Genomic DNA, 15,883 nt, shown 5'->3' with positions numbered 1-15,883 from the left:
AAACAATAATGCGACCTGATGATGAGATTCTAAGTTTCTCAACTGCTCAGAACAACCATGGAGCTCTTAAATTTGAAATTATATGTTAAAAAAAAAATCCTCAGTTCTGCTCACATTTATCGAAGGGAGCTTAAAGTGCAGGATAAAATGTTGATGATTTATATTTTGCTAGCTAGAAGAAAGGTGTATCCCATTGGCAGATGAGAGCCACTGAAGCGAAGAGGGTGGGGGGCAGTAGAAAGGAAAGGTGGGAGATGGAAGAAACAGAAATGAGCAAGAGGCGTCCCCGACAGCGCCCCCGGCTGCACCTCCCTCTGCGGGCGAACTGCTGTGTGGCAGCAGCCAGCCATGGTTACAGTGCATTTCCTCGTCACCAGTGAGAAGGCAGCTGTGTTCTCTGTACTCTGTTTACTGAGGCAGAGAGATGTATTATAAGTGTGTGCTAAATTTTGAAATATTTTGATTAAAATAATTGTAATAAAAATATCTACACAACTGGCCACTGTCGTGGCACCAAAACATCTTGAAATACTCAATATCTGGCCTTCCAGAGAGCTGACTTGTTCCTGTGAGACTGACTCCGTTTCCTGAAGAGAGTGAATTGCCTGTCCGTTTTCTCAAGAGGCGCGCCTGTGATTTGTATGGGTCCCTCAACTACAGCAGGACACTGCTCGCAGCATTACTGGCTGAGGGACGTCCTTGCTGACCATCAGCAGTGAAGTGTGGTGCAGCAGTTAAGCCGTCTGGGGCTGGCAGGGTGGCAGTTCGTGTTTCGTGCTGTGTCACCGCATCATCCCATTGGACGGGTGGCTGTGCCTAAATTGAGTGTTGCAACACTCTCCTGAGCCTCTGTTGTTTCCTCCCCAGGAGAAGTCCTTGTGTTCCTGGACAGCCACTGTGAAGTGAATATGATGTGGCTGCAGCCCTTGCTGGCCGCCATCCGTGAGGACCGGCATACTGTGGTGTGCCCAGTGATCGACATCATCAGCGCCGACACCCTGGCCTACAGCTCGTCCCCTGTCGTCCGCGGAGGGTTCAACTGGGGGCTGCACTTCAAATGGGATCTTGTCCCCCTTTCTGAGCTAGGAGAAGCGGAGGGAGCCACTGCACCAATAAAGTAAGATCGCCCCTTTGTTATGAAAAATTCCTACCAGTGGTTCCTTACAAGAGAAAAAAATGATATGAAAGATAATTCCTCCTTTGTAAGGAGCAAAAGTGTTGACTTAATTTGTACATTAAAAAATTCTTGAGTATGTATTGAATTGTATGCAGTCTGCCAAGTCCTAAGGAAAGATTGATGAGTAAGATACTATATGTCCCCTCAAGGACTTAGAGCCTTGTGAGAAAGGCAGACAGACCACGCCACCATTGCAGAGGAAGCCCTGGGAGGGCCCATGTGGTGTTTGCTCTTGGTATGTCAAACACCGTGGTGTATTTATTGTTCACTAACTTACCTTCAGTTGTTTGGTAACCTGAGTGATGCTGTGGAAAACATTAATGCGTAAGCCTTTGCTTCCATTAGGGTTTTGAAGTTGTATTCCTGCTAGTATAATTATTAAAGTCATAGTATAGGAATTATTTTATGTTCTCATCTGTGTTTCATCTTCTGTAATATAAATCTGCCCTTCTTTCTTATTTTTGTTTTCTTTAAAAATTTCTTATGTAGATTGAATTCAGAGAGGTTTGCCTGTATTTTAACTTTTTAAAGAATGCAACATTTGTTCTTGATTTGCCAGAGTGTGATCAAAATTGGTACTTTCTCCAAACAATGCCAGGATCTCAGAATGTTCACGTTTCAGTTATTTTTCCCCCAATTTACTTGTTATTGTTGCTGTCCACATAATTTAAAACCCAGAAGCCATTTCTTACATAGCAGTATTCACACAGGCTTGCCCAAGTATCTCCCCTTTATGTTACCCTGTTCCTTCTGCAGCTGCAGGCTCTATCCGGGATTGCTCTCGTCCTGGCTGAAGAACACTCTTAGTCGTTCCTTTAGTTGGACCTCCTAGTGATTAGTCCTCTGTTTTTCCGAAAATGTCCTTGTGTTTCAGCATTGTTTTGAAGAACATGTTACTCAGTATCCAGTTCTAGGTTGGCAGTGGCAGACATGCATGTTCTTTCAGCGTTTGAAGGCATCATTCAAGAACCTTCTGGCATTCACCATTTCAGACAGGAAGTCAGCGTTGTTAGTCTTACTTTGCTTCCCTTAAGATAATCTCTTTCTCATTGGCTGCTTACATTTTTTTGGTCTTGTTTTTAAAAAGTGTTTTTTGGATATGTATAAACATGGTTACTTTTTTGAAGTAACTAATTTGCTGCCAAATTCTGCCTTGTCTTTTTCTTTGAATATACTGAGCAATTAAAGTCTTTGCTTGATGATTCCATATTTGAAACCCCTGCGTATCTGTTTCTGTTGTATGTTGTTTCTCTCATTTTGCTTTCATATGATTTTATCTTCCCATTTGCCTGGTTATTTATTTGTTGCTTATTTATTTTTGCTTAGTGCCAGACATGATGTATGAAAAATTATAGAAATACATTCATACCTGGGATGATGTTTTTTCCCTGCAGAGATAATTTTGCTTCTCTTCTGCAGGCAGCTTGGCCCACTAGAATCCACACTCCCCTCTGTCTAGTTTTAGGAAGTGAGCGGACTGGAAGCTAGCTCGAGTCCCTGAGAGGACCAGTCTACGGCTTTTCTCAGTCCAGCACAGCGCTTCTCAGCCTTGGCACTACTGACATTTTGGGCCAGATAATTCTTTGTTGTAGGGGCCCTCTTGTGCATTTTAGGATAGGTAGCAGAATCCCTGACCTCAGCCCAGATTCTGGGAGCACCCTGCCACACAAACACATCAAGATGTGACAGCTAAAAATGCTCTCAACATTATGAAATGACCGTTGGGGACACAGTCATCCCAGTTGAGAGCCACTGGTCTAACGTGTGAGTCCAATTCCCAATGTGTGATGTTTGCCAGGTCTCTCCTTGGTGGACCTTAGAGCCCAGTTTTGATCCCCAAGGCTCTGTGAGATTGTCAGAAGGAATGACCATATCAGGTGGCTTTCTATCAGAAATGGTTATAACAGGAAAAGAACCTCTGAGACTTAGAAAAGTAGCCTTCGTATGCCAGATACTAGCATATTATTAGCAATCTAGAAAATTCAGTTGTATGGCCTGGCTCATTCTCTGATACTGGATAACATGTTTCATAATCATTAATTTAATTTTTATTAGTTATGTTCCAAAATGACACTGAGTATTTTAAAAAAAAGTAGTAGGTAAGATAACTGACTATGTGGAACGAGTACAGTAATTGTTTTCCTTTTTCGAGGTCACCAACAATGGCTGGAGGTTTGTTTGCCATGAACAGACAGTATTTCCATGAACTTGGACAGTATGATAGTGGCATGGATATCTGGGGAGGAGAAAACTTGGAAATATCATTTCGGGTAATTTTTTTGCATGCTCAATTAATAACTGTGTGTAGTGGAATATGATTTTCATCCATGATCTCATATTTTCTTTATGTTCTCCTTGATTATTATATTTTTTGAGATAGGGTCTTTCTCTGCCGCCCAGGCTGGAGTGCAGTGGTGTGATCATAGCTCACTGCAGCCTTGACCTCCTGGGCTTAAGCGATCCTCTTGTCTCAGCCTCCTGATTAGCTGGGACTGCAGGCACGTGCCTGTAGTTTTTCTATTTTTTGTAGAGATGAGGTCTCACTGTGTTGCCCAGGCTGGTGTTGAACTCTTGGGCTCAAGTGATCCTCCTGCCTCGGCCTCCCAGAGTGCTCCATGATTATCTTTATTGACAAATTGTCCTTAATGAATGCTACCTTGCCAGAATCTGTGATATGGATAATATCTATTCGAAACGTCAGAAGTGTACATGTTGATCCATTGACTAGGAAAACAACAACAAAATGAAAAAGCATGTAAGAAGCCATATATTTATTCATATATTTTTTTTTGAGACAAGGTTTTGCTCTGCTGCCCAGGTTGGAGTAGAGTGGCATGAGCACAGTGGCTCACTGCAGCCTTGAACTCCTGGGCTCAAGCAACCCTCCCACCTCTCAGCCTCCTAAGTAGCTGGGAGTAGAGGCGCATGTCACCACACCTGGCTAATTTTCTATTTTTTGTAGAGATGCGAGTCTCGCTATGTTGCCCAGGCTGGTCTTGAACTCCTGGACTCAAGCAATCCTCCTGCCTTGACTTCCCAAGGTGTTAGGATTCTAGGTGTGAGCCACTGTACCTAGTCTGTTTCTGTGGATTTAGAGGTACAAGTGCATAGTGTGTGGTGGTAAAGTCTGACTTTTAGTGCACTCATCACCGGAATAATGGACATTGTACCCAATAGGTGGTACTTCGTCCCTCACTCCCCTCCCACCTTTTAGAGTCTCCAGTATCTGTTATTCCACTCTGTGTATGTATATGTGTGTGTGTGTGTGTGTGTGTGTATATATTTAAATTATAAAAAGTATTGTTGTGAAGAATGGTTGGATATAAATTTAGAATATCTTAGTGTGCTAACTTAAAGGTTTGTTCTTTTTTTGTTGGTTTATTTTATCGATACTACCTGATACATACAGTCAGGGTGACCAGATTTCCCTGAGGCCTAAGACCATCCTAGTTCATACCTGTTCTCTTGGAAAAATTAATAGCTTCCCATTGTACTTTCAGAAACAGCTCAGTTCGATGCTGCCTTATACCGTCACCCCGTGTGTAGCTTACTAAGTCCTTTGTGTATACAGGTACCCCTGTCCTGAGGAAGAAATCCACCTTGCATTATCTGTCTTCTCCAATTGCTTAGGTTTGAAAGGTAACAGTGTAGGTGGGTTCTGTGGCTCAGAGGACCATGGTGCAGACAGTCTTTGGAAAAGGCAGAAAGAGGGCAAGGGGAGAGCTGAGACTTCTCCTTCCAAGCAGATATCCCAGTATTTCTCCCAACCATCTCCTAGTCCAGTTAGCAGAATCCCTATCAGATAATACCATGATACTTGTTCATATGTCCTTTTGTATTTCTGCAAATGTATTGACTACAGTATTTCTAAAAAGCAGGTTTTGGCTGGGTCCGTGGTGGCTCACGCCCATAATCCCAGCACTTTGGGAGGCCAAGGTGGGCTGATCCTGAGGTCAGGAGTTCAAGACCAGCCTGGCCAACATGGTGAAACCCCGTCTCTACTAAAAATACAAAAAAATTAGCTGGGCGTGGTGGTGGGTGCCTGTAATCCCAGCTACTCGGGAGGCCGAGGCAGGAGAATCGCTTGAACCTGGGAGACAGAGGTTGCAGTGAGCCAAGTGCCACTGCACTCTAGCCTGGGGGACAAGAGCAAGGCTGTGTCTCGACAACAACAACAAAAAAAGCAGGTTTTCATTCTGTAAGTTTTAGAATGTTAGGGTTAAAGGCGTAATAGATTTTATTGTGCATCTTATTTAATAGATTTTATTATTAAAAGTTCAGTCTCTTTTATTTTATTTTTTTAAAATAAGGTAATCAAGTCCCACAAAAACGAACTTAACTCCAAAGTAATTCAGATAGTCAAGGACAGAATTTAGACCAGAGCTAACGTCTTTTGAATCTTAATCTGGAGTTATTCTATATATTTTATATTTAAAAATCTGTTTTCTAAAAAAGAATATGCATTGTATAAGCAAGTACCTGTGAAACTGAAATGAGAAGACCAGGTAATAAGCACTTCTTGTCCTTAAGTGCCTAACATCAAGTCTCTTGATCTGTTAAAGCGACAGAGTTGGGTAAGTGCAATTTCAGACACATGGTAGTAAATGCTTACTATGTGCGTTGTTTTAGAATTCAGTTCCTTGTAATGATAAAGACAGGTAATTTTTAACAATGTGTGCCTTCTCATTTTCTTCTATTTGAATATTTGTATCTAATGAGATGTAAATATCTTGCCAAGTTTCATAAACACCTATTGAATAAAGATTAATTTCATTGAAAATTCATACATTGGTTTCACAATAACATGAGGCAACTGTTCACACGTGTTTTTGCTTCTGACCAGATCTGGATGTGTGGCGGTAAGCTTTTCATCATCCCTTGCTCTAGAGTAGGACACATTTTCCGAAAAAGGCGACCATATGGATCTCCTGAAGGCCAGGACACCATGACACACAACTCTTTGAGGCTGGCACATGTCTGGTTGGATGAATACAAGGTGAGATGAAATTTCTTGTTTAGAAGGATGAATGATAGGCCAGTAGTGACTGGCCTAGTGATAGCTTTGGTTGCTTTACTTTTCACTCTGGCATATTTCTCTTGGTTAACCTTCACCTTAGGGCCGACTCTTTCTAGTTTCCCCCCACCCTCTTCACCTAGTACTTCACTTCTTTTTGGTTCTAATCTGACTCTTGTAATTTTGTAAGTGTCTACTCATACAAATGGAATCATAAACCACGTGGTCTTTTCCATCTGGCTGCTTCAGTTGAGCACAGCGTTTTCGGGTTTGTCTGTGCCGCACCATGTATGGGTCTGCATTCCTTTTCATTGCCAAATAATATTCCATTGTATGAACAGACCACATTTTACTTTATCCATCCAGCTGATCAACATTTAGGCTTTTTCCACTTTTTTTTTTTTTGAGACAGAGTCTCACTCTATCACCCAGTCTGGAGTACAGCGGCGTGATTTTGGCTTACCGCAGCCTCCGCCTCCCAGGATCAAGTGATCCTCCCACTTCAGCTCCCTAGGGACCGCAGATGCACGCCACCATGCCCGACTAATTTGTGTATTTTGGTGGAGATGGGGTTTTGCCGTGTTAACCAGGCTGGTGTGAAATTCCTGAGCTCAGGCGATCCACCTGCCTTGGCCTTCCCAAAGTGCTGGGATTATAGATATGAGCCATCACGCCTGGCCTGTTTCCACTTTTGACTGTTACGACAAATGCTGCTGTGAATTTTTTTTTTTTTTGAGACGGAGTTTCACTCTTGTTGCCCAGGCTGAAGTTCAGTGGTGCAATCTCGGCTCACCGTAACCTCCACCTCCTGGGTTCAAGTGATTCTCCTGCCTCAGCCTCGGCCTCCCGAGTACCTGGGATTACAGGTGTGTGCCACCATTCCTGGCTACTTTGTTTTTTTTAGTAGAGATGGGGTTTCACCATTTTGGTCAGGGTGGTCTCGAATTCATGACCTCAGATGATCTGCGAGCCTTGGCCTCCCAAAGTGCTGGGATTACAGGCGTGAACCGCCGCGCCCGGCTGCTGCTGTATTTGTGTAGTTATTTTTTAAACATTTGTTGTGCACCTCCTGTATGCCAGGCTCTGTGTTAGGTTTTTGAGGGATAAAAGATGAATAAGGGAGTGCACAGTAATGTTTCACGCCGTGAGGAAAATGTAAACAGAGACCTGTAGTGTGTGCTGGAGTGAGAGGGACAGAGCGGTGCGCTGTGTTTGGGGGCAGTAGGGACTCCACGGTGTTTCTTCTATAGCACTGTTTATCTCCCTTCTCCCTCCTTGACCAGACTTTCAGGTCTAATTCCATGCTCATCTCTGAACCATCACTGGCTACCATAGTTCTCAACACATGGTCCCAGTCCTAGCCACTCTCTGAGGAGGTCTGCCAGTTGAAAATCATTTTCAGAGGTTAATACAGTATTTGCCTCTTTGACCATGTTGACATTGCACTGAGTGTGTAAAATCAGGCGAGTAAAGTGGCTAGTGCCTTAGCATAAATCGAGGCATCATCACCCATACTGTAGTCACTGCATTCTTCACCAGCACTCACTCAGAAGACAAAGGCCAGTTTCATTTCTGAATGTCATTGATATAATAATAATTTTAGTAAATCTCAGTGTGCCTTTTTAGTATCCTGTGTGAGTACGCATGCTCACACAGAACGCACTTCTGCTGCGTACTGAAGTACAGTGGTTGGTTCAAGGAAAAACACTTGTGCGGCTGTTTGGGTTGTGGGCGGAGCTAGCCACTGCTTTCCAGGAACGCTCTTTTTATGTGTTAAGACTGACTGACTCACAAACCATAATTACTCATATTTGGGTAAAACGAACTAAATAATGAAAATGAAAACAACTGACAGTATTTGTTGCAAATGATAAAATTCAAGCTCTCAAGTGAAAATTAGAATTTGAAAAACTTACATTTACCACCAGGAGCTTGACAGCTTCCTAGTACTTAAAATTTTACTTGGCCGGGTACGGTGGCTCACGCCTGTAATCCCAGCACTTTGTGAGGCCAAGGCAGGAGGATCACCTGAGGTCGGGAACTCGAGACCAGCCTGACCAACATGGAGAAACCCCGTCTCTACTAAAAATACAAAATTAGCCGGGTGTGGTGGTGCGTGTCTGTAATCCCAGCTACTCAGGAGTCTAAGGCAGGAGAATGGCTTGAACCCAGGAGGTGGAGGTTGTGGTGTGCTGAGATCGTGCCATTGTACTCCACCTGGGCAACAAGAGTGAAACTTCATCTCAAAAAAAAAAAAAAAAATTTCTTTACTGAGGAGATCAGTGGTTTTTTATATATATATATATATACACACACACACACACACACATATATATATATATATAAAATTTTTTGATATTGTATGGTGAAATTTTTCAGTATTTGGTAGAACAGCACAATCCAGTGGACTAGTATTTTCCAAATGATTAATGCAGGCTGTTACAAAAACGGGTGGAAGATCCATTCAGAGAGCCATACAGACCATGAGATTTTATTTGTCTTTTTTGAGTCAGAGTCTCACTCTGTCGCCCAGGCTGTAGTGCAGTGGCACAATCTCAGTTCACTGCAACCTCCACCTCCCGGGTTCAAGTGATTCTGCAGCCTCAGCCCCCAAGTAGCTGGGATTACAGGCATGCGCCACCGTGCCCAACTAATTTTTCTATTTTTTTCATAGAGAGGGGGTTTCACCATGTTGGCCAGGCTGATCTCAAACTCCTGACCTAAAGTGATCTGCCTGCCTTGGCCTCCCAAAGTGCTGGGATTACAAGTGTGAGCCACCATGCCCAGCCAATAGACCAGTACATTTTAATGCAACCGTGTAAAAATCTTAGTATGATTTCATATTCCGCGTTGTAACTAAACTTCAAAAGTTATTGAATTTTGGAGTAGTGTTAACCCCATAATTATATATAGGTTGTAATCTTAAAAATACATATATTTAACCAAAACAACACACAGCAGCAGGCTAAATGCAGATGTGAGAATTTAGCTGACTTGTTTTAAGCCAGCCAGCCAGCCAGCAAAAAGGTTTGCAAAAATATAAAGCAATGTCACTGTTCTCACTAAATCTTGTGTTTGTAATGAGTTTTTAATTATTTTAAGGAATTAATAATTTGTAGGTTTCTCTGTTTTAATTTCTGTATGATAAATATGAACAGACACAGCCCACACACGCAGACCCTCCTGGGAGTTTTCCGTAATTTTTAAGAACATCGATTACTGAGACTCATGAGTTTGAGACCCACTGATCTCATATATACGCCTGTTTCAGTGATTCTCAGATACAGTTTAAGGTACATGTTATCATCATTGTTAGTAATGGACTTCATCGTGTAAAAAATACCTATATCATTGTATAATCATTTTTAGCAAAAAATTTGATTTTCTTATTTTTACTTTTTTAAAATTCAGGAGCAGTATTTTTCCTTAAGACCTGACCTGAAGACGAAAAGCTATGGAAACATCAGTGAGCGTGTTGAATTGAGAAAGAAGTTGGGTTGTAAATCATTTAAATGGTATTTGGATAATATATACCCAGAGATGCAGATATCTGGGCCCCACGCCAAACCCCAACAACCCATTTTTGTCAACAGAGGGCCAAAACGACCGAAAGTCCTTCAGCGTGGAAGGGTAAGAAAGCAGTCTTTTCCAGGTGTCTTATGAAAAGCGTTTGATATGAAAAGTTTTGAAGTGTCCATAAGCTATAACAGATGACACTGTGGATTTAACAGAGTCTAATGACAGACTTCAACTTGCCTTTCATTATATTCTGTTTATGAGAACTTCCTCTACGCAAGTGTAGGACCTCAAGTGTAGATCCTTGCCTTGCCGGCATAGTTGCCTTCTGTGAGGCTAAGTTATGTGACAGTTTCCAAGAGTGCAGAGGCACATGGGAATACACCCTGGACAGAGGCCATGGAATTGTCAGAGGACAGGCCAAAAAGGAAAACAAGTGGAGCATGGGGCAGTGATCTGCTGTTTGCTCTTAGTTCTGGGAACCAAGTCACAGATAGTGCGGAGGTGGTAGTGAGGGCCAGAGTGGGGGAATGGGGTGGGATTTCACGTCTGGTGTTCCCAGAAGTCACCTGAGCTCAGCAGAAAGCACATTCATCAACCACATTTCCTTAGCTGTCTTTGTGTCTTAAACTCATTACAGTTATATAGTCACAGGGATCCGGCCAGAAAATCATCCCTTTCTCCTGAGTCATCTCTTAGAGTTGGCTTCTAAAAGCTAAGGGCATCTACTGTCTGTGTTGCCCAGTGTCCCTTCTTTTATGAAGAAGGCACTTCTGCCAGAACAGTGCCAACTCTCCCTCAGTGGCTAGGAGGAAGCCTAGAGCTTTTCCCTTTCCTCTTCTCTCTACTCTATAATAAGACAAAAAAACAAAAACAAAAATAAAACAAAAACCCAGCATCAAGATGTTTAGTATTAGGTATTTTTCTCTAAGTAAAAGAGAGCAGTGTGTGCCCGTGTAGTTGATCCCTTACCATTATTACTTCTTGCTGTTTGTCTCGCCCTCACAGTTCTGCAATAGTTGTCATCTGTGTACCTCCAGTGTAGCCTGCATATTGCATTTCATTGTGTAATTTTTTACACATGTTGTTCTTATATCCCTGACTTCATTTGAAAGTTCTTTAGGGCAGGGATGACATTTTAATTTCCTTCATCTGCTATAGATTAGTGAACATGTATATGCAGCTAGAATTCCTACCTGACACTGCCTGCATGTTAAAATTGCTAATAACTTTTGGAATTGTAACTTTTGTCTATCTTGATGCTCCTGTGTTCTGAGGCTAGAACTTAGGAATTAAAATGCATATCTTGGAATTCGTACCTCCGGAATAACCTTTCACATTTCGCCCAGAACCACCTCCAGGCTTGGGAGGCGTCTCTGGGATTGCTTCCCGCATTCTGAGCTGAGTGCCTTCTTTTACAGCTCTATCACCTCCAGACCAACAAATGCCTGGTGGCCCAGGGCCGCCCAAGTCAGAAGGGAGGCCTCGTGGTGCTTAAGGCCTGTGACTACAGTGACCCAAATCAGGTGAGTGAGGCCTCAGAGCTCACAGCCAGTGCCTGCAAAGTGGCTTCCAATGAAGGGAAGCTGCTGGCAGTCACTCCTGAGGGCATCAGTGTCTACTATTCTGGCTTTTCTTAACCCATTTATGCGTAGTGTTCCGTTATTGGAACACTAAGCTTATGGGGCTTATCTGTATCCTACTGCTCAAGGTCATCGCCAGGGTCTGATTTTTCACCAAAAAAAATTACAGCCTTCGGCATAGATGGGTTAGAAGGATGAGAGTGGCCTTAGATGACACCTCAGTCAGCTACTTTCGTCTTCTTTGTATGTTTTTCCTACCTCTGCTCATTGTCATGGAACATTTTAATTGTTTACACATTATTTGTACTTTCTAATATTATAGGGAATAACTTGTGACTTACGAGCCATAGGAATTTGTTAGAAATGGCCAAGGGAAGCACTACAGAGTTTCAGTTCATTCCATTCACATAATTTAATTTCAGCTTATGTATGTCTCCTAAATAATATTAAAATGGGCCTAAAAATCAGCAAATAACTTGGACTTCAATTGAGAACAGCAATTTCAAACTCGTTTGTGTCTGATAAAATAGCATAATGTAACAGCAGTCTAATCTCATAAACTGTAGTGTCTCATTTTTATTTTAGTGGTGGGTTGGTGTCACTCAGAAAAAACAAAAGCCACTTGGACTTTTTGGTAAATAATGTATACTGTGACATTTCTTCAAACATTCTTCCAGAAGAGTTCATGCCCACTGTCTCAGGTGATACATGTGTTGAAAACATGGTTAAAAAGGGATTTCTGGGGCCCAGCGCGGTAGCTCATGCCTGTAATCCCAGCACTCTGGGAGGCTGAGGTGGGTGGATCACGAGGTCAGGAGTTCAAGACCACCCTGACCAACATGGTAAAACCCCATCTCTACTAAAAATACAAAAAAAATTAGCTGGGTGTGGTGGTGCGTGCCTGTAATCCCAGCTACTCCGGAGGCTGAGGCAGGAGAGATTGGTTGAACCTGGGAGGCAGAGGTTACAGTGAGCCAAGATTGTGCCACTGCACTCCAGCCTTGTGACAGAGTGAGACCCCGTCTAAAAAAAAAAGGGGGGGGATTTCTGTGCAGCTTCTGGGTAGAAGAGGTGGCAGTGTTGTGGAAGTATTAAAATTGTGGTGACATTTCAGTGGTGTAGGTCACAGTGAGATGAGAGCTAAAATTTGTTCCAGAAAATATAAGTTGGGGTGATGGAGTTATCCTATTCTAAAGGTACTGTGTTGTCACTTTATAGTTGTGCTAATTCTGTAGCCACCAGTCACATTTCAAGTGTACAATAGCTGCATGTGGCCAATAGGTCCCTTACTGGACACACAGGCTATGAAACAATAGCAGTGTTGCAGAAAATTCTCTCACAGCTCCCTATGACTCTGATCGAGGGTCTTCATGTTCGTGAACACTGCACACATCCATTTGGAGTCTGTAAGTTGAAGCAATGAGTAAATAGGAGAACAGAAGAGAACAGATTCCTTTTGAGCATAGTGATGGCGCATGTTGGAGAGTGAGGTGTTCACTGCACTTGCCATGTCACCCGGGTGTGTTCCTGAAGATAATCTGTGTTTCAGTCTATGCGCTTCCTAACTGCCCCACCAATGAGGAATCAATGAAAATGGCAGCCATGTGCCCTTCTGTCTCCAGAGGGTCAGCCAGAGGCTTGTTGGGCCTCTCTATCACCTACACAGTCCAGGAATTAATGTTGTTCAGTCTTAAAATTCGTTATCTAAATTTAATTTTTTTTTCTTCTCTAGATCTGGATTTATAATGAAGAGCATGAATTGGTTTTAAATAGTCTCCTTTGTCTAGATATGTCAGAGACTCGCTCATCAGACCCACCACGGCTCATGAAATGCCACGGGTCAGGAGGATCCCAGCAGTGGACCTTTGGGGTGAGGAGTGCTCGGTGATGTTGGGAGAATGTGCAGAGACCCACAAGGTTGAGTGAGGGGTGCAGCAGATGAACTCATTTTCTACCTTGGGGGTGATCTTCTCAGATTGCAGTACAGTGGTCCCCCTGAGTGGATGCCTGAAACCACAGGCAGTACAAACCCTGTATATACTCTATTTTTTTTCTAGAGAGATACCTGTGATAAAATTCATCAGTTAGGCACAGTAAGAGGTTCACAACAATAACTCTAAAGAACAGAACAGTTACAACAGCATACTGTGGTTGTGCAGTGGCTCCCACCTGTAATCCCAGCACTGAGAAGGCTGAGGTGGGAGGATTGCCAAAGCCCAACAGCCTGTTTGTTTTCTCTATAAAAATAAATCAATAGGCCGGGCGCGGTGGCTCAAGCCTGTAATCCCAGCACTTTGGGAGGCCGAGACGGGCGGATCACGAGGTCAGGAGATCGAGACCATCCTGGCTAACACGGTGAAACCCCGTCTGTACTAAAAAATACAAAAAACTAGCCGGGCGAGGTGGCGGCGCCTGTAGTCCCAGCTACTCGGGAGGCTGAGGCAGGAGAATGGCGTAAACCCGGGAGGCAGAGCTTGCAGTGAGCCAAGATCCGGCCACTGCACTCCAGCCTGGGCGACAGAGCGAGACTCCGTCTCAAAAAAAAAAAAAAAATAAATAAATAAATCAATATACTATAATACAAATTGTGATTGTGGTCAGAAAGTATCTTACTGTACTGTACTGCAGGCAACAAAGAGCAGAAAACTAATCTTTGGATAAGAGAGACTATTGTATCCCTTAGTCTGAATTCTTAAATGTTCCATATCTCTTCTGGATTTCCACGTTTTGCCAGTAATTGGCAGTATTTTTTTTCTTGCTACCTTTTTTTTTTCAGAAAAACAATCGGCTATACCAGGTGTCAGTTGGACAGTGCCTGAGAGCGGTGGATCCCCTGGGTCAGAAGGGCTCTGTCGCCATGGCGATCTGTGATGGCTCCTCTTCACAGCAATGGCATTTGGAAGGTTAAGGTGGATGCTGTGGCGGGAGCGGTGCTTCATCAGGTGTTGCCTCCTGTGTGGAGTTTGGGGCTTTAGGAACGCCTGGGTTGCGTAGAGTCGAGTCATCTTGGAGAGGATGACATTCCCTGTCCTCCCGGAGATGCCTGGGCGTGTTAGCAGAGGTGACACGCGTCTGACAGAGATGGGAGCTCTGAGTGTCCACAGGTGAAGAAGTTGGTTTCACCCAGACATTAAGGTTATTTCTGAGCTGCTGTTAAGGAATTTCTTGCTTATAGAGGCAAACCAGAATATCATTTTAACCCTAGAATTGGGCTTGTACAGAAGGATAAAACCCAGGAAAATGGATATTTCTATTCAGATTTATTTATGCCTCTTTTTAATCTTCTTTAATGATGCAGTGGTTTTTATCTGATCAGGAACTTGTCATGATTTCCTTTCTTAGACTTCATAGGAGATAGTGCTAAAAAAAAAACTATTATTGTTTAGTATGTTGTGAGTAGATCATCTAAAAGAACTGAAGCTACATTATGTTTTTAACTTCAGAAGGCATCATTTATAAGATAGTATAAGAGGCAGTTAAGTATTATAAATTATTTTGATGAATTATGATACTATCTACATTTAAAATAAAAAATCCTTTTGATTATTTAGGATATTTTGTCTTGTATTGGGGCCTCTGGTCTGAGGTGTGTTGCATGCTTTTGGAGTCAGCTCATGACCCAGTAGGCTTGGTAGAGTCCTCTGCCTCTCAAGACGTGTCCCAGTTTCTTAGCCTGAGCTGTGTGACCTTAGATACTGGACATCAAAGTTGCCTGTGCAGCACCCAGGAGAGCTGTTCAACAGGCAGTTGGATATAGAGGTCAGACTCTTGGAAGATGTAGCTCAATTAGAGATAATACATTTGGGAATCACTTGCATATACTAAAAATTCTGAAATATAAGGTGAATTTTCCTCCCAAACCACATCTTAAGAGGAGAGACGGTCTCATATTGCAGAGTATACACTCAGATATTTTATCTGAACCACAAAACAGTTTAAGCACCACATCCTAAATATTTTATCTGTGATTTGATTTCAAAGGCCAGGATGGTACATATGGAAAACAAGAGCAGCAAGATGGTAGATTGAAATCCAACAATGTCAGTAATCACATTAAGTGTAATGAATGTAAATGCCACAGTTAAAAGGCAGATTAGATGGTAAGACAGATGAAAGACATCTGAATAGATATATTAGACAAAGTAGATTTCAGCACAGAGAATATTACTACAGATGATATAGAGCGTCATTTCATGAATAAAAGGTTCAACTTAATCCCAGTTTTATCAGTTTTTGGGGCCTTTATTTTGAAGTTCTGTTAAAACTGCAAGAAGTACACCCACCCACAGTTGCAGTAAGAGGTTTCAACACACCTCTCAATAACTGATAGAACAAGTAGACAGAAAAACAGTATAATGTAGAAACCTTGAACAATACTGTCAACCGTCGTGGCCTAATTGACACTACCCAACAACAGAATACATGGAACATTTACCAAGATAGACCATATTCTGGGATATTGAGCAAGTCATGCCAAGTATAATATAAATCAATAACAGACACTTGGAAAATCTCCAAATATTATTAAAAACTAGCACACTTCCCAGTACCTTAAGGGTCAGAGAAAAAAATCAAAAGTCTATTTTGAACTGA

General features: G+C 42.4%; 1 protein-coding gene across 6 annotated transcripts in view; it reads left to right on the top strand.

Annotated features, from left to right (window-relative positions):
* Positions 1-14,836, top strand: part of GALNT11 (polypeptide N-acetylgalactosaminyltransferase 11) — an 80,640-nt gene extending 65,804 nt beyond the window's left edge. For all 6 annotated transcript variants that reach the window (XM_050785856.1, XM_050785858.1, XM_050785857.1 and 3 more), the window contains 7 exons: positions 868-1,117; positions 3,330-3,447; positions 6,021-6,173; positions 9,603-9,821; positions 11,129-11,233; positions 13,023-13,160; positions 14,067-14,836. In XM_050785856.1, coding sequence (XP_050641813.1) covers positions 868-1,117; positions 3,330-3,447; positions 6,021-6,173; positions 9,603-9,821; positions 11,129-11,233; positions 13,023-13,160; positions 14,067-14,198 — 1,115 coding nt within the window. In that variant the 3' untranslated portion in view covers positions 14,199-14,836. The remainder of the gene's footprint in view (positions 1-867; positions 1,118-3,329; positions 3,448-6,020; positions 6,174-9,602; positions 9,822-11,128; positions 11,234-13,022; positions 13,161-14,066) is intronic.
* Positions 14,837-15,883: the final 1,047 nt, after the last annotated feature.

This window comes from Macaca thibetana, chromosome 3, assembly GCF_024542745.1.
Source record: "Macaca thibetana thibetana isolate TM-01 chromosome 3, ASM2454274v1, whole genome shotgun sequence".
Classification (NCBI taxonomy): domain Eukaryota; kingdom Metazoa; phylum Chordata; class Mammalia; order Primates; family Cercopithecidae; genus Macaca; species Macaca thibetana.
The sequence above is the reverse complement of the archived record's forward strand: the minus strand, read 5'-3'. Positions and strand labels throughout refer to the sequence as shown.